The sequence below is a fragment of the Acanthochromis polyacanthus genome, chromosome 17 (assembly GCF_021347895.1).
Source record: "Acanthochromis polyacanthus isolate Apoly-LR-REF ecotype Palm Island chromosome 17, KAUST_Apoly_ChrSc, whole genome shotgun sequence".
NCBI classification, from domain to species: Eukaryota; Metazoa; Chordata; class Actinopteri; family Pomacentridae; genus Acanthochromis; species Acanthochromis polyacanthus.
The window spans coordinates 2,828,187-2,848,571 of record NC_067129.1 but is presented as its reverse complement, the minus strand read 5'-3'; the positions used below and the strand labels follow the sequence as shown (position 1 = coordinate 2,848,571).

General features: G+C 39.1%; 1 protein-coding gene across 2 annotated transcripts; it reads left to right on the top strand.

Annotated features, from left to right (window-relative positions):
- Positions 1-632: 632 nt before the first annotated feature.
- Positions 633-15,637, top strand: rab24 (RAB24, member RAS oncogene family). 2 transcript variants are annotated; one of them, XM_022195066.2, is made up of 9 exons: positions 633-1,021; positions 2,782-2,979; positions 4,758-4,826; positions 7,193-7,271; positions 9,227-9,294; positions 10,374-10,473; positions 11,640-11,690; positions 12,677-12,736; positions 13,610-15,637. In XM_022195066.2, exons 2-9 carry the CDS (start codon positions 2,863-2,865, stop codon positions 13,675-13,677), a joined length of 612 nt encoding a protein of 203 aa, XP_022050758.1. In that variant the 5' UTR covers positions 633-1,021; positions 2,782-2,862; the 3' UTR covers positions 13,678-15,637. The 2 variants fall into 2 exon arrangements, with proteins under 2 accessions (XP_022050758.1, XP_022050757.1); XM_022195065.2 differs by having other exon boundaries at positions 634-1,021; positions 13,607-15,637.
- The last annotated feature ends 4,748 nt before the right edge of the window (positions 15,638-20,385 follow it).

Here is a 20,385-nt window from a genome sequence, read left to right as displayed (position 1 = left end):
TTATGTAACTTGTTTATTTGATTAATAAACAAAATCAAAACACTGAAAAGAGTTCACTAACTGTCTGATTGTTTATTGATTTTGTTGACTGATTGATTAACTTATTTGCCAGTTAAACAGTTATAACTAATTAATGCAGTGAACTCTAACCTGCAATGTTCTTGTTTGAACACCCACCGATTACATTATCTCTGATTATCAGCCTTTAGTCATCAACACTGATCTAAGTAATGACCACAAACTGACAAAAATTACCACTAAGACATATAAAACAACCGAGACTAATAATTGTATGTACTGTGGGTCAGTTTTAGTTTCATCATTGTTATTTTGTGTCTGTTGTGGTCATTTTAACTGTGCTTTGGTCTTTTTTGTGCCTCTTTCTGGGACATTTTACAGATGAAGCTGTGATGCTTGTAGTTATTGTAATTATTAATCTATTTTGCTTTATATAATTGTTTATTGTGCTCATCAGTTTAAGTTGTTTGTGTATTTTATTCATAGTTATCGTGCTGTTGGTTGGGTTGTGATGAAGTAATGTCACAGTTGACGTGAACTTTATCCAACATGTGGGGGGAAAAAATATTATGCTTCCCTAACATCCGGCGGTTGCCTCATGTAATTCAGTCCCCTCCTTCTGGTGGAAACGGCTCGTGCTGCTCTTTGGTTCCACCCAAACAAACAAAGCTCAGCTGGAGGTTTTTTTTACCCGCAGAAACGTTCCACCGCTCGGCGTCCAGCCTGCTCTGAGCGGACAGACCTCCCGTTAACCGGAGACGATGCCGGTGGGTGTCCTACGGTTCGCTAGCTGATTGTTTCGCCAGTATTTTCTGTCGTTGCGCAACATTGGCAGCAACGTTAAGGGAGCTAGCTGCCATCCAGCTCCGCCCGGCTCCGCTCCAGAGATGACAACCGAGCTGCCCGTTACCGTGTCCGCCTATAAACAGCTTCGGTAGACGGCTGTCGGTCCTGGTGTGTCTGCTGCTCGGACAGGGAGGATTTTTTTGGGTCAAGCTAGCAGGTGAGCTTTAGTGTTGTGTTTTGGGTTTTTTTTTTAACGCGGCTTGAGGCAGCTAAGCTAACAGACTAGGACTGTTTGTACCGGACTGCTGCTGCTGCTGCTGCTGTGTCATGTCAGTCCAACGTGACGATTTATAGCTTCATGTAATCCAATTAAACCTCATTTTATGTCTTTTATTAAACGAAAACACACCAATCTACAGACACATCATATAAGCTAGCATGTAATCCACCTCTCTCTTGCTGTAAAACTTTTGGAGAGCTCAAACTCGATTAAAAATGCACCTTTTAACATTTTATTTTTATATTTAAATCCAGTCTAATGTAGTGGAAACTCAAGCTAGCTGCTTCCTAGGGGATTTATAGTTAATTCACCCTTGTACAATAATAGTAAAACCTCCTAAACTGGCCTGGTTAAAGCAGACCAGTACAAAACAGCAGCTCTACACTGTAAAAAAAAAGAAGTGTAACAGTGAATCACCATAAATAGGTTAAGCAGGAGAAAACTGTGTTTTTCAGATAGTTTTCCTCTTGAAAAAAATTTCCCAACTTCTGCACAGTTTAACAGAAAAATGCCGTAATAATTCTCAAAAATAATACAGTTTTTCCCTGTAAAATGTAGTGGAAACATTTTGTAATATTTATGACATGCCAATTTGTGCATGTATTACACGTAAAAACTACAGTTTGTGCCGGTCAAATTGATGTACGGACATATGCTTTAATATTTACAACAGCTTTAACCATAATTTTAATGTTAAATACACTAACTGTTGTGCTGATAATGGAGCAGTGTCATAATATTTATATCTCACACAACCTTTATTTTATATGGCATTTGCATGTTAATTTTCAAAATCTTTAAGGTAAAAACTTGTTTTTTTTTTAACAGTAAAATATGGAATGAAGCATGTTTTTGACCCTAAAATCAACAATATCGATATGTTTCTGTACTGTAAAATTTTACAGTAGCATTCTGCCGGAATTTTACCTTAAAAACAACAACAACTCTTTTTGCAGTGTACTGACAGCTACATGCTTTTAAAGTGAGTCCTTTGGGTGCAGTTCTGTTTGTTATGACTCAGGTAGGACAGAATAGTTTCACTTTCATGTATGAAGATCTTAAATTTTTTTGAAGTAGGGCTGCAACTATCTGACATTTTCACTTTTGATTTAAACATTTTCACAGAATGTTTCAGTAGCAGCACCCTGTAGGACTGATAAAACTGCAGTAATTAATTAATCCTTGGACAGGAACTTGGTCAGATGTTTTTCATTAGAAAAAGAGGAAAACATGATCTGGTTCCAGCTTTTTAAATGTGAGAATTTCATGTTTTTTTGTCTTTACTCACTCAGAGTGGACTGACCATCCACTTTGAGTATTTTAACCGTGTTTTTATGTTTATTTAGTCAACAGTAGCTCTAAATAGTATATTGCCTACAAAAAAGAGGTGGAAATTATATTAACTGAACAAAAATGTTCCATAATGTGTTTCAGGTCAACATACTCTCATAGAGGTGCAAAAAAAATAAGAAAATATTCACATTTAAGAAGCTGGATTTAGAGATTTTTGCCATTTTTATTAAAAAAAATGCAACAAAGGGTTTTATTGATTGTCTAAATATTTGGCATTAAATTTAATAGTTGGGAACTGATGAATTCTAGATGTTAAGAGGGAATAAAAAGGGTAGAGCTTGGTGTTTAGTTCAGTTTCTCCTGTAGGACAGTTCTAACTGTTCTGCTGTGTTTTTACCACACAGCTCCCTGCCTGATAAATCACCTCCCCCTCCTGTTCGCTGTTTGCTGCTGCCGTCTCCTCCTGGGCTTCTCCAGCCGTCGCTATGAGCGCGATGCGTGTCGATGCCAAAGTGGTGATGCTGGGAAAGGAGAGCGTCGGGAAGACCAGCCTGGTGGAGAGATACGTTCATCACCGCTTCCTGGTCGGCCCGTACCAGAACGTGAGTGTCAGCAGCAGTTTCCACGACGCCTGAAGTGAAAGCCGTTATTTCTGTATTTAGCCTTCAGGAAGGTTAATCTGATAAAAGCTCAAGTCTGTGATCGTCTTAATGCAAAAAAAACCTCTGATAGAAACTTCCTAAGTTTCATTAACCCTCGTGTTGTCCTGCGGTTCAAAATTAATCCGGTTTAAAATTTGAAAATGTGGAGGGAAAAAAAAAGTATTTTCACAGTGAAACTTCTAATGAACATTTTTTGGTGGGAAAAAAAAAGAAATTTTAAAAATGTTTCTTAAAGAGCATTCACAAAAAAATCAACCAAAACCCAGCAAAATTCACTGGATTTTTTTTGTGAATGTTCTTTTGGAAAATATACTAATATAGGTGTAATCACTTTAGATATTTTTAGGATTTTTTGGAAGATTTTTACTCATCTTTTAAAAATATATACAAGAACTTTCCTGCCAAATTTTGGGATTTTTTAAACACAACTTTTAAGGGAAACTTTTAAGGAATTATTGGAATTTTCTTCCTGAAGGTTTTGCAATTTTTCAGAAATTTAGGGATTTTTTTTGCTGAATTTTTGGATTTTCTTCAGACAGGGAAACTATATTTTTTTGTGCCCGTAAATGAAGACAACAGGAGGGTTAAGGAGCTGCTGCATTAGAGAAGCATAAATTTCAACACAGATTCTCACATGTCTGTCTTGTGTCTTGTCTAAAATCTTTAGAAATCGAACTGTTGCGTAAAATGTTCAGACCGTTTGACCTTTTAAACAATCCACAGCGACACAGTTAAAATGTACGGTCAGAATTCCTATCAGATGTGAAATATTTTACTGCTTACTTACATTAAAAACAAAAAATAAGAAGTTGTTGTTGTTAGAATATCCAGAGGTCATGTGTGAGCGTTTTAGGGTTAGAGTTGGAGCTTGTGGTTTTAGCATTTCAAGCCAGAAATTTGAAAACTGTTCACTGGTTTTAGCACATCTAAGTTACTGTGCAGGAAATGTTCACTACAGTCACTGTCAACACTAGAAAAAAGAGCAGTAGGGATCCTTCATGAGATCCTTCTAGAGATCACACAAATTCACTCTTCTTAGAATCAGAAATACTAAAATTAACCGACCTGGTTTGTTTTCAAACAGCACAAATGACGTACGAAGCTATAAACGACCAACTTCCTGTAAATATTCAGAGCTAGTTATAATGGACGGGGGGATTTCAAATGAAAACATGGAAGATTTCACACAACATTAAAGTCATTTTGTCTGTTAAAGCAGCCGGTTGAAAAAGCGGAACAAAAATCTGGTTTTCATGAGGTACATGGAGGAGGAGAGGCTTTTATTTCTGTTATTTATTTTCTATTTTGTTTGTAAATATGTCCATAAATAACTGTGGGATGCAGAAGGAGTTTTTGTTTTTGGACATGTTGGGTTATTATTTGTTGCTTTGTTTTGTTGTTTGTTTGTTTTGTTGATGTTTTGAACATTTTGATTTGTTTTTGTGGCTTGTGTGCCGATTCGCTAACATTCGCTAACATTTCACGACACTTTTTCTCGCAAAATGTAAAAGAAAACAACTCGATTGCACGGTTTAAACACGTTAACTCGCTCCAACAACTGATTTTAATCCAGATATCCAGTCTGACGTGGATTTATCTGAGCTCCCATTAGTGTCCATTTATGCTGTGGCCCGTGAGCGTTCAGACTACTGAGCCCACAGGAACGTTTTGAGCCATGAAATCTGAGTTTAACTGCTCCTGTTTTCTCTTCCTGACAGACCATCGGTGCTGCTTTTGTTGCCAAACCAATCCAGGTGGGAGAGAAAGTGATAACGCTGGGAATATGGGTGAGTTAGACACATCACATTTAAAAACAGAGTGCAGTTTCCTCCAAAAAACTACTAAAAATCAGTAAATTAGAACCACAATAATGTCTGGAATTTACTGAAATATAGTAATAATGTATGACTGTACCACTTTATTATGGTTTTACGTGCTGGGACAGACTGAACTCCTTAGTTAGTTTCTAATATTAATACTTTGCATTTTTTTAAAAAAAATGACCTCATCAGAAGGTTGCATTAGTCCTGTTGGCGTACAGTTAGGATGCTGCAGACACAACAGAATTTAATTATTCAGAGAAAAGGTGGTTTGGAGTTCTGCCAGCAGTATAAGACGCTAACGGATGATCCCGGTGTTTAAAACCTGTGAGAGGAGATAAATAATTAACTACCAAATAGATACAGAGGGTAGGGCTGGCCTGAATAGTGGTTTCTGGTCTCCGGATATTCGGGTCCTATTAAAGACGAATATCCGAATATTTGTTCCGCCCAAGGGCGTCAGTTTGTTTTTAAAAGTGGGTGGGGGGGGGATGGAGACCACAGCACTTTGAGAAAATGTCGAAGAATGGCGGCAAAATGCCGCAAGCTGGGTTCAAACTCACAACCACCGCACCAAAGGCAGAAGCTCAACCTGTTGAGCTATCGGTACATGCAGGTAGAGGGGTCTGTGGGCCGCTATAGTACTAATTCTCCCGGGCCGAAATTTTGCCCCTGCACGCCTCTGGTTGGAGCTTCCACTTGGCACGGGCGCAAATTTAGCATCTGCACGGTTGTTTATAACCTCACGAAGGTGTGCTGCATGTCTGTGCAACTCTCTGCCGAGTGCGGATGGTGCGTTCAGGAGCGTCGGAATTTTCTATACTGCTGAAAATAACTGGGTTTACAACGGCTTACATGTGAAGAATTTGAATGTGTTGGAGACAAAATGACCCCTGACAAAAAGTGGGGGGGGACACATCCCCACCGTCCCCCGCTAAAGTGACGCCAATGGTTCCGCCCCATAACGTCAGACGGGGTGGGGGGTGGGGAGTCTTGTGGCGGAGACGGCCCGAATATTCGGATCCGTTCGTCTGGTCTCCCGGATCCAAATTTTGCCTTCGTTTTGTCTTCAGCTAAACTGAAGAATTCCCAAACAGCGGAGGTCTTCAGCATCTTGTCTTGTGTTTATGAACGAAGTGAAGCGTAACGTCAGAGTCTGCAGCAACCCGGACATTCAGGTGGTAAGAAACATGAACGGAGGAGCCGAGATGAGCCGAACACGACGGGATGAGCCGAAGGGAAGAGACGAGCTCCAAATATTTTCATCTGGTGGGAGGAAGGGGTGATCACATAGACGAGGGGGGCGAATATTCGGATACAAAAATTAATATCTAGATACCGCCGTAGCGAACGAATATTCGGATATTCGGGTCCAGCCCTAACAGAGGGTTGAGGGCCCAGCCTGTTTTTTCTCTGCTTCTCTTTACTTGTGTCTTGAATGGACTTTGGAAACAGGAGAAATGTGAGAAATGATTGTAAGTTTGACTTGTGGAATGGCAGTGTGTGATAGTACTGAGGGGAAATTGGCCGGTGGAGCTTTTCCTGCTGGGGATTACACAGCGTTTAAATCTGCGATGGGGGTTGTAGGAATGCTGACTGTGTAGCATTGTAAAGTCAGACATTAAGCCCTTTTCAGACATGAGATGTGTAGCGTTGCTGCTTCTCTGCACTGACATCATTCACATATAGGTCACTTTTCTGTCTAAGGTCCTATTTAATAAACTGAGAGAAAAGACTCCTCTGAACAGCTGGAAGAACAACTTAAACTTCAGCTCTTGTTAATCTTTTGTCTTGTTTAGCATCATTGTAGGGTTTTAAGAACCAGACCTGCAGTAAAGTTGGATTTTTTGGTGGAAATTTTAGTTTGTAATTGAAGTGAAGTTGTGTTGAATGAGTGAGGGATAATAGTGTTTGGGTTTTTTGACCAATATTTGTGCTAAAATGTGAGTAAAACTGATTCAGACAAGTTGGAATATGTCTTCTGTGCGTGTCTATCTGTTAATGCGACTGCACGGTTCAGATTTGTGTTGTTACAGAAGTGATACGGAAATGTTACGAGGTCTGACCTGGAAAGATGGTTAGATAATTTATGTTCATTCAGACATAAAGCGACACGCTCAGATGACATCAGATTAACAGAAAGGAGTCTAAAAGGAGCATGTTTTTACTTTTTTGCACTAAAACAAAGGGAAACATTTAGAGTTGTGGTTATTTATAGGTTATTATGCTTTGATTTTACTGCTCTAGCCCACTGGAGATCTAACTGGGCTGAATGTGACCTTGAACAAAAATGAGTTTGGTCTCAGTTTGTTTCTCTTCCGTCTCTGGTTCAGGACACGGCTGGATCCGAGCGCTACGAAGCCATGAGCAGAATCTACTACAGAGGAGCTCGAGCCGCCATCGTCTGCTACGGTGAGTCATTTAAAATACGGCGACGACAGCTGAGAACAGCTGGCTGCTTTTAGAAACCAAGAGGTTCACCACATGGAGAACTTAAAGATCTGAACTGCTCAAGGTAGCTGTCTGTGCTGTGAACTCTGCGTCGCTGAAACTCATCCCAGCTGAATTCATTTTGTACGGTGGATCCTGTGAGGCTGATAGAGAGCTAATTGGTTTGTAGCTACAGTAAATTTATCTGAAGCTACAGTAAAGAGTGTTTTTGTGAAGAGACTCTGCTCAGTCAAAGTCAGACATGTCACCTGTGGGTGTTGGCTGCCCCTCCGATCTTGTTCGTGGTCTTCATGGACAGGATCTCAAGGTGCAGCCGAGGTGAGGAGGGCGTCCGGTTTGGACATTTGATTCGGATGCCTCCAGTTACACTTTCTTTGGAGGTTTTCTGAACACGTCCGCCTGGGAGGAGACCCCAGGGTAGACCCAGAACCCGCTGGAGGGATTATGTGTCTCATCTGGCCTGGGAACACCTCAGGATCCTCCAGGAAGAGCTGGAAAGTGTTGCTGGGAGGAGGAACATCTGGAATGAACTGCTTCATCTGCTGCCTCCATGACCCTACCCCGGATAAGAGGAAGACGATGGATGGATGGATGGATGGATGGATGGATGGATGGATGGGATATTTCTGTAGCTGCCAGACAAAAACCTGCAAGACAGTTGAGTAACTCAGCTAATTTACCTAAAGGATCTAATCGTAATGATAAAAGACGCTACTTGTCGGACAGACATGTTCAAGAGAGAGAAGACAGATTTAAGTTTTAAGAGAGAAGTTAAGGAGACCACCTATGTTAAACTGGAACAGCCATATCTAAATAGAGGAGGGGGTCTATTGCATCACTTATCAGGTACTTATGTCCTGAGATTTCTCACCACCATTCACACCTTAAATCCCATGAGTCTCTGGTCTCTAATTAACCATCGACTAAAGTGAGTAATGACCCACATGTGGCTCCAAAAAATATCGGGGTCCTTCCATCAATCAGTCAGAACTGAGCAAGCCTGAGAAACAAAACATCTTAAAGAACCAAGAAGAACTCCAGCTACCTTCTACTTAAGCACTTGGGGTTAATTGGTGTGATCGTACACATATCTAGCCAACCTTCTAACTCCACTTGCCTAAATTGAAACCAAGTAAAAACAGTGAAGCACAAAAGCTAAAGAAAGACACATGGCTGAAATGTCCATTCTCTGCCAAAGTGGTAAAAATGTGAATACAAAGTTCACAAATCCCAAAAAACCCAACTAATAAACATTCCAGATCACGTTCTTGCACCCAAAAGTAAAATCCGTACATTCGGAAAGTACTGATGATGTAACGGCAAACTTGAGCCCATCTGATGTTACTCTGAAGAGTCAGAGAATCACTTTTCCATCCCAGCTCTCACAGAACGTCAGAGCTGCTGCTGTAAGATCAACATAAAGCAACAAGAACGAGTCGAGCTAAGACCAGAGGAAGGACGAGACGAACAATGAGAGCATAAAGGAGAGAAAGACAATGGGTTTCAGTGAAGCCATTCAAATGTTCGTCTTGTGGATCTGATCACAGTAAAACAGATGAAGCTCCATGCAGCTTCTCTCTTTCTCTGTTTTACTTTGGGGAACTTGTGTGATGGTATTTTCCAGTGGATTACTCAGATTGCTGTCATGTTTTATTTAACACCGGCTGTCTGTCTTCTTCTTTGACTTCCATCTTTCTGTAGATTTTATTTCACCTCTGAGTACAAACCACAATATCCTGTTTGCTAAACATTGGTGCTTTTATTCCAGCATTTCCTGGTGGTCTGTTCCACTGTCTGCTATAATATTACACAGCTGTACATCCTGAGGAGAATGTGGAATACTAAAAAGCCTGAACACAGAGTCAGACTGCTTCTGGCGACTAAACGGGGTTGTTTTTGTAACTTTTGTCTTTTAGATCTGACCGACAGCAGCAGCTTCCAGAGAGCTCGCTTCTGGGTGAAAGAGCTGCAGAACTGTGAGGAGGTTTGTGTCTAATAATCACAATAATCTATCTTCTTACTTGTAATTAATAAAAGGAGCATTAAGCGTGTGTGGCCCCATTTTGTTTAGTTGTCCTGTTTGCAAATCTGTGTACGTAGTCACCATGATTTTAGTGCCTTATTGAGAGAAATATAAAACTTTGTCGTCCACAGAGAAACATTTCCCAGATGTTAAATGTCCTGTGAACACAAGCAGTTTTACAAGAACTTTCCTTAAAAGTTCACTACTGTTCGAAAGTTTGGGCTCACTTAGAAATGTCCTTATTTTTGAAAGAAAAGCAGTTTTTAACTGAAAATAAGATACAATAATAGAGAGAGCAACTTTATCTCATTTTACAGCAACTTTGACTCATTTTAGAGTAACTTTAGCTAATCTAGAGCAACTTCAACTCATTATAGAGCAACTTTATCTCATTTTAGAGCAACTTTGACTCATTTTAGAGCAACTTTAAATCATATAGAGCAACTTCAGCTAATATAGAGCAACTTTAAGTCATTTTTAGAGCAACTTTAAATCATATAGAGCAACTTTAACTCATTTTTAGACTAATATACAGCAACTTTAACTTATTTTTGAGCAACTTTAACTAAACATGAAATTGCCTGGGTGACCCAAACTTTTCAGCAGTACTGTACTGCAGCCTGTAAAGGACAATATGTTTGTATCTGAGTGTTTAAAAGCCATGTTACTTTAAAAAAAAAAAAGCCAAAATAACAACATTTTTCATCGCTGCAAACTGGGAACACAAAGAGAGCTGCTGGATTCTCTGGATTCCAACGCTCCTTGAACTACTCACGCCGTTCCATCAGAAAACTGGACTAAAGTTGAGCTTAAAGTTGTCATATTTCCTCAAAATTACTTTACCATAAAAAAAAATGCTAATTCTAAATGTCTGAGCACAACCATGAAGGTTTCTTTGCTGTTTCAGCGTGGTCTGCAGATTCTGTGTTGTTTATATCCCCACATATGGCTGCATTTCTGGCTTTTCACACAACACATTCATTAGGACTCACAGGAAACTGCCAAAATTCAAAGTTGCATGTTCGTATTGTGTCCTGTAGCACTGTAAGATCTACCTGTGTGGCACCAAGAACGACCTGATCGAAGGAGACCGAAGCCTGCGTCAAATCGACTACCACGACGCTCAGGACTTTGCTGAAGGTGAGTTTAGCTCTAGATCACATGCTGATATATTCTCTCAACAGTCAGTGGACAAGGTGGCCTGATCAGAGGTGTGCTGACAGCTGATCATTTTGGTAACACATTTGTTTCCGTGCATGTTTTTTTTTTGTAGAAAACAGTGTCGTAATATTAGGTGCCAAGTTTAGATTTAGATCCCTCGAGCCTAAAGTAACATATTCACAATCACAGCTCTCACAGGACAACAAATAACCGTTTTAGCTGCCTGTAAATGTTCAGCCGGTCGTCTTTGACTTTCTCTGCGTGCCTTAGTAGGCAGACGGTCGGACGTTTCCCGTGTTATTTTAGGGGTTGGGTGCTGTTCATTCTGTTTAACCGTCACAAACCATCTGTGTTTAATGTCTGACGAAGTGTCGGACACAAATAGCTCCCTAAGCTGTAAATCTGTCTTTTTTTTTTTTCTCAATGTGCATGTTTGGTTGAATTATAAACACAGCGGTCTCTTGTCTGTAGCGGGGGTTACGTTCCAGCCGTAAATCTGCGAAGTAGGGACCATATTTATTTTATTATTTATATATATTTTAAGGCTTTATAAACCCTCAGCACAGTCTTACAAACACTTCCTATGCTCTGAAACACTTTCTACAGTCACAAACCTACGCAGCGCTGTACGCTAAGCATTTTATTTCGATTTAATATGTTATTAATATCTTATTTTTTATATTGTTTTCAATTTTTTGAGGCTAGAACGTGCCTATTATGGCAAAATATATAAAAATACCTATATAGCTTGCAAAAAAAGATCTGCGATACCAAATACAATTTAAAAATCGGCGATACAGTGATAAGGTGAGGGACGACTGCACATGTTTCAGTCATGGAAATAATCCTAGTTCTAGATTAGAGGTTGAGTTTAAGTTTTATTTAACTTAATCACACTTTAGCTTTTAATCCTACGAGGACTCTTTCTTCTCTCGTCTTTCTCATGTGAAACTTATCATGAAACTAGTTATTCAATCTGAGAAAAAACGGATTATCCATTTCCACGATCATTTCTGACACGCTGGATGTGGCTAAAGGATGTTAAGAAATGTTTGACTTCTACTAGAGTTAATTGCAACACAAGCAAAACTCCTTTTACGCAAGTTTGTAGCTCCTGATGTCTAACCTAACCGTTGTGTTCACAGAGATCGGTGCACAGCATTTTGAGACTTCAAGTAAAACAGGAAGCAACGTGGGTGAGTTCCCTCTTCCATCATCTGCAGACCACATTTAACACGGATCACGGATTTATTTATTCACGCTTTGTTGACTGAGGAAATGAGGCGTAATGTGGGAAAATGTGGGTACAGAAACGTGCCGGAGAAATAGATGATTGTCAGAAACACGGCAGGTACAGTTAAGATGCTAAGAAGTAGCAGGTCAGGACGGGCAGAAAAGTAATCAGAACAATTCAGCCCGAAGAGTCGTAACAACAAGATTAGAGACAAACAATCGACCAGCAGCAAACAGCAAATCACAACCTGTTATAACCTGTTTTAAGCTTCACACGTCAGGAAACACAAACATACACACTTAAAGATAGTTAACGTATTTTTTTAGCATCCCCTTTCATCAGAATCTTTTCATATTTACACTTTTTTTCTCTACATAAAAGTCCAGACCTGCTTTGTTATGCTAAAGTTTGTTATCCTTACACTTAAATACACCCACTTTCTGGTGATTTTTTGTGTAATTTTCTTTCTTTTTGTATGTGAATGTGATATATTATAACTTATAATGTTACGTTGATTTAAAATAACCTGTAACTTCTCAGAACCTGAAGCGGTAAATACAACAGATGCTTGTTGTATTGGATGATTAGTAAACACCCAAACATATTTAGTTACTTTGATACAAAGAATAACATGAAATATTCACTTTTAAGATGCTGGAACCTGAGATTTCTTTCCATTTTACGAGAACAAAGAAGGTGTAATTGATTAATTGGGACACAGTGTGGCACTAAAACACACTAAAGTCTTCTTGGTTTCTACATGAGAAGACGTACAGGGTCTTGGTTGTTATTATGGTGAAAGAGCTGCTGGATTAATGGAGGCAGGTTTTGAGCCTCATCGGTTGTTACATAATTACTATGTGTTGTAAAGCAGGCATTGTGAATGTGAGAGGACCTGTTTTTGAACTGATGGAAGCTGACAGACCTCATTCTTCCTCTGCCTTCCAGATGAGCTGTTTCAGAAAGTTGCAGAGGATTACAACAGCACTGCCTTCCAGTACATGACAGGTGAGTTTACGTACAGTCTGTTCGTTGTAGTGTTACGTCTGGTTTGTAGTTGGGTTGAGGCGTTACGGGATCGCTACGGAGTTTTCTACAAGATAGTGAAGACTGAAACAAATGATATGTTCACTCCAAACATGTCAGAAGGCCAAAGGGTTTGTAGGTGTTCAGGATAGAAAGGCTGTAGGTGTTAAGAGTCACATTTTTATCCTTGAAGGCATTCATGATGTTGTGCAAAAGTGGCAGAAGTAGTTGTGTGAAGAATTAAATAAAAAGGGGGGTTGGGATGTTCTGTAGAAGACTTTGTCCGACTTTCCCATCATCGATAGAAGATCTTGGTGAAAAATAAAGGCTGTGACGTTGCAGAAGCTTATGGAAACGATGCCACAGTGAATGAGTGCCGTACTCAGAGCTAAAGGCGGTCCAACAAAAATATTAGCGACTTTTTTTTTCTTTTTTTTTGGCCGGTGGTCCTAACATTGATCCCTGGGGAACACCACCGATAAGGTTTAGCAGATGTGGTAGAAGCTCCTCTAAATGCATCGGAAACAAGCTATTCTGAGCACTAACAGATCAAAAACAGGAACTTAAATGAAGATTTAAACAGCTGGGGAAAGATGCTTGTTCACTTTGTTGCTGAGATTTGGATGATTATATCAAAACCACTCATACTGGTCAATATGAAGCTATGACCTGCAGCTGGTGAGGTTAGCTTTAGCACAGTGACTGTTGTCAAACTTGTAAAGCTCACTAAGGAACATTTTGTTCTGTCTTATTTGTTTGAAGTGTTCAAAGTAACGTGTTAATGTCCCTAAACTGATCTCAGAGCTGCCACATTCAACATTCAAAGGTTTCATGTTGCCGTCTTTGTTCCAGCAGAGGAACCAGGTGTCGACTTGGGCCAGAAGAAAGACTCATATTTCTACTCCTGCTGCCATAACAACTGATGCTGCGCAACAGGAGGGGAAACCAAAGCGGTGGCCTTCCCTCGGCTGGAGTCAGACCTGGATATGCTGGACGGCTGTGACTCAGAATCAGACAGCGCTGTTTATACCTTTTACATATGTTAGTTTCTTTTGTGCCATAAAGACCTGAGGGCTGCAAGACTCTGTGGAAAAGGATTTACTATGACTGCAGCTGGGTGGGGAGGGATTTAAAGACTTTTCATATCAAGCGGTCACTGTTCTGTCACTCACAGGGAAGCTGCAGTCAAACAGTCGGTCTGAAAGACGACCTGCAGCAGTGAAGAGGTTTAAACAGTGCTGGCAGAAAACAGGGATCCCACTGAACCCAGACTGGCAGCAACGCTGTTCAAGAAGATGAATCTTTTGTTTACAGCTGTTCATTTTGTTTACCTCCAACTGTATTTAACCCTGTTGTGGAAGCCTGCACGTCATGGAGAAAAGCTGAGATGTGTGTCAAAGAACGAGACACCCACTACGTAACCCAAATGAAACACTTTGCTGGATGAACACATGAATGAAATGCTAGCCGTCATCTTCATAGAGGCCTTCATACCAACAGGACAAATGGCAGGATTGTGCTTGTTTATGTTCTTGAGCTTCAGCTCTTTGGTGTTTACCACGACTTTAGCTGTGACAGCCATGGATGTGTTTAAAGAGTCGAATACGCCTCCACCACTCGGCCTTGCTCTGACTATAGACTGTATAGAAAAGATGGATGTAGCCTAAAACAAGTGAAGCCAATTTGGAATAATATCTAAAATTACATTCATTCCAACAGCCAGCAGGGGGAGACTCCTCTGAAGTTTGATTTATAGAAGTTTATAAGAAAATTAAGCTCCTTCTCACTTAATTTGTTACCTCAGTAAACATTTTCCTAATGATGTTATGGTTTCAACCGCTCGATTCAAGTCTCCACTAATACAGCATGATGACTATTTAGTAAGTTATGGTCCCATTTTAAGGAAAACAAACAACAAAGCAGCTTTAGCTGGTTTCAAAAGAGCAAGATGTCGCCGGCCAAATGCCAACCTTGAGCCTTCAAATTCATCGCCCACAAACCAAGAGGTGCTGGTCGCTGAATTCATCTTTTATATACGGTCTATAGAATCCCCCAGTGGCCACTTGTGATACTACAACAAAAAATCCCCAAAGACCAACAAGATGAAATATGATTATGAATTTTTAAAATGTGAATGTTTGATATTTGTAAAGTTTTCCCAAAGCCCAGAAAATCTCATTTTAAGCACTCAAACCATCTCAAAGTAACATCTATGATCAGAGTGGTGATATACAGCAGGAGTAACACTAATGCACATGAGCAGAACAAGTCTTATACATCCATGGTGATGGCACATATCCGATCGTTTCCGTTTTTGCACCATAAGCTATGATTTTGTCAAAGTTTAGAAAAATAAGATGATTTTACGTTGGTTCCTATGATGCCCAGATTTCTGAGATCAATAAGCTGCATGGCAAGGAAAATTTGAGGGAGAAGTACTTTTCTACATTTAGTTTTCAGTTTTGTAATCCTAAATGAAAATGTGATTGTCAAATCTTCAGTTGTTTCAAGCATCAAACGTCGAGCATTGGAAAAAAAAACGTTCCCCTCCGCTGTGGTGACAAAAGGATTTCACCGACAGGAAAAAGCCTCATGGGAAAATGTCGTAATATGGGTTAAACTGTCATCTCTCAGTGTTCTCAGAGCAGTATCTACAGCTATATTTAAGACTCGAGTCTCTAATTTATTGCCTTTTAAGTTGTGCTGCCAGACGGACATTCGGGGAAATCAACGGTTTCCTCCTTGTCGCTGCTTCGGTGTGTTGACGTTCGATGTGTTGATATTTTGATGCACAGTATTTTTATGGAGGCTATCAAAGAGAGATTGGTGTCCAAATACGTTCTGTAAAATAAAGAGCTTCTTCCAAGAATGTCTGAAAACTGATAGATCTTCAGTTGTATTAACTTTGTGTGTATTTGATCTTTTTGTGCTTTCAAGGTGGATAATTGCAATATAAAGGCTCACTTGTAGTCATTACATGTATAAATGCAGAAGCCTGATTCTAACAGCCATTCTGGGGTCAAACCAGAGATTTTAAGTCTTCATAGAGTACTAGCCTTCCACCATAAAAAACAATCACCTGTCAAACCAAAAACAAATGGCAGTCTGCATGACTGCTCCAGTTTATATCCAGCTGCTTTTATCTGGGTCAAATAGACATACAGGAATGATCTCTTCTGAATTATGTCTTTAAAATGCCACTAAATTGCTGTTAAATGTTATTAATGCATGAAAACGACTTGATTCTGGCCCTAAGCGTGTTCCTAAGTCTAATTTCTGAGTATAAATATGGATGTTAGACATACCAAACACATAGAATACCAAAGTATTGCCTATAATTTAAAACTCGTGGGTAAATTACACCATAAACTGCCAACATTTCTTTGGTCACGATTATCAGATTACAAAAAATCTCACAAAGACACAGCTTTGCTATCACCACAGATATTAGTTATGAACTAGTATCAGTTATGTGTGTTTGCACGCTGTGACCAGTTAAAAGCAGCTGCAGACGAAGTAGATAAACTGATATCAACAGAACTTCCAGTTTTTGACATGACGGCTGAGGCATCCACTGAATGCTGACTGGACGTTATTTTGGGGCAAAGTCACCAAACTTTGAGAGTATTTTTTAAATCTGATTTGTGCAACATGCAGGTTTTATGTCTCATGATCATTAAAATTGCAGTTGTGGCTCCATCCCCATCGGAGCGAGAACAAAACGGCTGCAGAGTGGCAAGACTTTCCTGTAGGTAAAAACTACAGACTGAATATACAATCTACGCAAAACATATTAGTGGAGCTGAATACAATAAAGGAAGAGTAAAAAGTATGTTGGAAATCAGTTCAGCCACATCAGATCAGAGAACATTCATCCTGCTGCTCTCAGAATCCTTTAAATTCCACTTTAAAGGTGAATCACAACACCTGAGCTACCAGCTGAGCGAGCAACAGCCCCAACCTGAACACCTGTGGACGACTCCGTACCAGCACAGCCACAGACTAACCAACAGGGCTGCCAGCCTTAGAGTGAGATTGGTTGGTTTTGTGTGGGATGCTGATAGGGGGGTATGTTGGCTCTGAAAATTATTGATCCTATTTCCTGCATTCTAGTGTAATGTAAGAGCATTTTGCCTGTTAAGATCTTATAATAGAGATAACATTAAGGGACAATAATAATAAAAAAAAACATTGAGCTTAAAAAAAAAACAGAAGAAGGGCAGGCAGTATTGAAAACGGTTCTTCAGGTAAAATATGGATGAAAGTTCTGTGGCTGGATGAGCACGACACATTTCAGTATTTTCCATAAATATCTGCATAATTGAAATCACTCCAGCAACCACTTTGTAACATTTGTCTTGGAGGATTTTAATGCGCTCCACAGCTTCAAGTTGACCACATCAGCAACTAAACAATAAAAGTCCTGAAGCAAAAAAGGCTAAACTCTGCTATACTACAGGCTTTTTTAATTGACATATTACGATGATGGCTTTTTTGTTTTAGTTTTTTGTTGTTTTTTAGCAACATATATGAATTTGAACAGTTTTAAAAATGACTATACTTTTACTTGTGCAATGAACTATTTATTCTATGGCATTTTTTAGACCACATATTATACTCCGATGTTTTCTTGAATAACATACTATTTTGACAATAAACTGCACTATGATATTTATTGAACCACACATCATACATGACAGTTTTAGGAAACATCCTATCATTTTGTGCTTTTTGAACCACATAATAATCTGTGTTTTTTTTGCTGACGTGCTACACTATGAACTACAGGCCATACTATGTTATTCTTGAAAAGTAAACTATACTTTGACATTTTCTGAACTACATCCCATACTATGGTGTTATACACAGAATGATTTTGTTACATGTTGATTTATAATCTGGATTTTATTCTGTTTTGTTTTTTTTGACAGGATTACCACAGACCTGACCGTGAACACCGCTGACACCCACCTGAGGGAGACGCTGCCTCAGATCTCCAGGCTGCTTGGTCGTGGTCTTCCTGCTCCAGAACATCTTCATCAACTACGTCTTCTTCTGAAGAGGCCCTCAGATGCTGCAATCTCTGACCTTAAGGAGGAACTGCTGCTTTCACTCTGTAACCAGACGGCGGTTATTTTAAAAACTCAGCTCCTGGAGGCTTTGAGTGAAAATTTAACATCCATCAAAACAGAACTGCAGACAGTTAAATCCGACCCGGGTGTCCTAAAGCTCGCTGTGGGTGAAACAGAAACTTCAGTCTCCACATCGTCACACTCCAAAGCAGAGCACCTGTCTGCTGAACTTTTAAAAGTGGACTATAAAGGTGAAGAATGTGAGCAGAAAGAAGTCATTTTCTCTTTTCTTTTCTTTCTGGTTGACTTGATGCTGTCAGGTGCAGATGTTGGAGCTGATTCTGATCTTTCAGGAGAAAAAGCTGCTTTTCCTTCACAGACTTTTCAGGAAAATGATTCTCTCAGGTTTTCTCTACAGTTTATATTTTTATTATCTGTGATTATTTCATTATTGTAAAATAAAGTTGGAGGCATAAAGACTCATTTAGTCATTTTATTCCTGAAATCTTTGACATAGCAGAACTAAACTTCCATTTTCCTTCTTGTACTTCTGATACTAGAACTAAACGTGTCTTCAACACGGATCATCTGGTTTTAATGAATCAGCAGCAACATCACAACAACAAATGAAACCATTTTCAACAAATTCATGAAACTGATGTCATTTAAAACTATCACAGTCTGTTTTAGTGTCAAATTAAAGCTGATTCCTGACAACTAGAACATTAACGTTACTGTTTTAATCACATTTAAGTTTCCTAAACGTTACATTAACGTCAACCAGCCACAGTTTAATGAACTTAATGAACCACATCACAGGAACACGACACACTTCAGCTGCTGACAAGAAACAACACAAACATCGTTAGCTTGATGCTACATTTAGCTGCTAATCAGGACTGCTCAGCTAGCTCGGTTAGCATCGCTAATTCACATTAAAGCTAATATTCACTGGATGCTAACTCTCTTCTCTGGTCAACACACACAAATAAACTCCACCAACTCCTGTGGTTCACTGCTCACATTATATCTGACTCTGAACTTGAACATAAAGTTCATTAAAACCAGCACCGATCAGTAAATTATCATTTATTATTTTATTAGTCCTTCAGTGTCTGTTGGTCCAATCAGCCAAAGGACTGAATTGCTGAACTGAAAGCTGATAAAAACAAGACAACGGACAGTAAAACTGTGTGTGGAAAATGTGCTGCTGCTCCACTGATGAATACCAACAAACTAAAACAAACTGGAACTGTTGCTTTTAGTGATTTTTTAATAAACAGCAAATATGAGGCTTTTATTTTCTAGAAGTAAAAGGAAACATTGCTTACTAGTAGTTTTGCTAACTTAACTTTAGCTGCACTTTCACCATGTTCTGATAGATCATTATTTATATTAAATAGCTGCACTTCCTTTGTATATTTGGTCGTTTCTTATGTTGCTGCTGTTTCATTTCAATTATATTTTAATAATATCACTTTAAATCCAGATAATTGAAAATAAAATAAAAGTGGCTCTGAAATACTCAATGAACTGATGCATCATCTAGTGTTAAACTGGATAAAAATTCTTAATAATATAAAATGGAACTGACTGAGCTGTATTAATTCAATCCAGATATTTCAAATTGAAAGAAACACAACATTGACTGAAAGATTTCAGTCAGTTAAACCTTAAATTCATTTACCTAAGAAAACCATCCTTTAATGTCTTACCTTAAAATGACCAACATTTTTAAAAATATAGCTGCAAAGTAAAAGTTTCACACTAAACATGAATCACTGATGAACATTTAATGGCATTAACTCAATTATTATGAGGAAACTGAAATCAATTTGTAATATTTCTATCAAATTTGTTTATGTCTAAAAATAAACTGGACATCAATAAAAATGCCTGCATAGTGAAATATATGACGTCCATCTGCATTTATTCATCATATTGATGTTTAAATAACGGGAACTGCAGCCCACGTTCAGTCATTAGTGGAATTACGGATAAACAACGTTTCCAGGGTTCTCTGACAAAATAAAAGCCGTGATTTGTTTTATGGAAAAATGACATGATTTCAAAAATGTGACTTTGAAAACGTAAATCAAACTGTAATAAGCGTTAGCTAGCTGCTCCACTTGCTCTAAATATTTTTTTTCTTGTCTTTGTCAAGCCCAAATGAAAATTAATCCACATTCTGGCTGCATTACCGACAACAGCATCCATGGAGTGACCGGAAGTTAGCCGACCCAGTGGAAGTGCTAATGAGGTCTGCTCTGGTTGATTATTACCGTCACACATGTAGATTTGAAAATAAATCCTGTCCAAGACAGAGCTGTAGCTCCGTTTCAGTGTGAGCTCTAAAGTTTCTCTGTGTGACTGTCTGACTTCCTCTAATAAAACCCTCCTGTTCACTGCGAGCTGCAGCCACAGAGATCTATCTACTGATTCATATCTATGGTCCTATCTGCTGATACATATCTACACTCACTAGTCTGGTCCGATGCAGTCTCGCTGATGACGTTTCATGAGTACGTGAGAACCAGGTAGTACAGACAGTTACATACT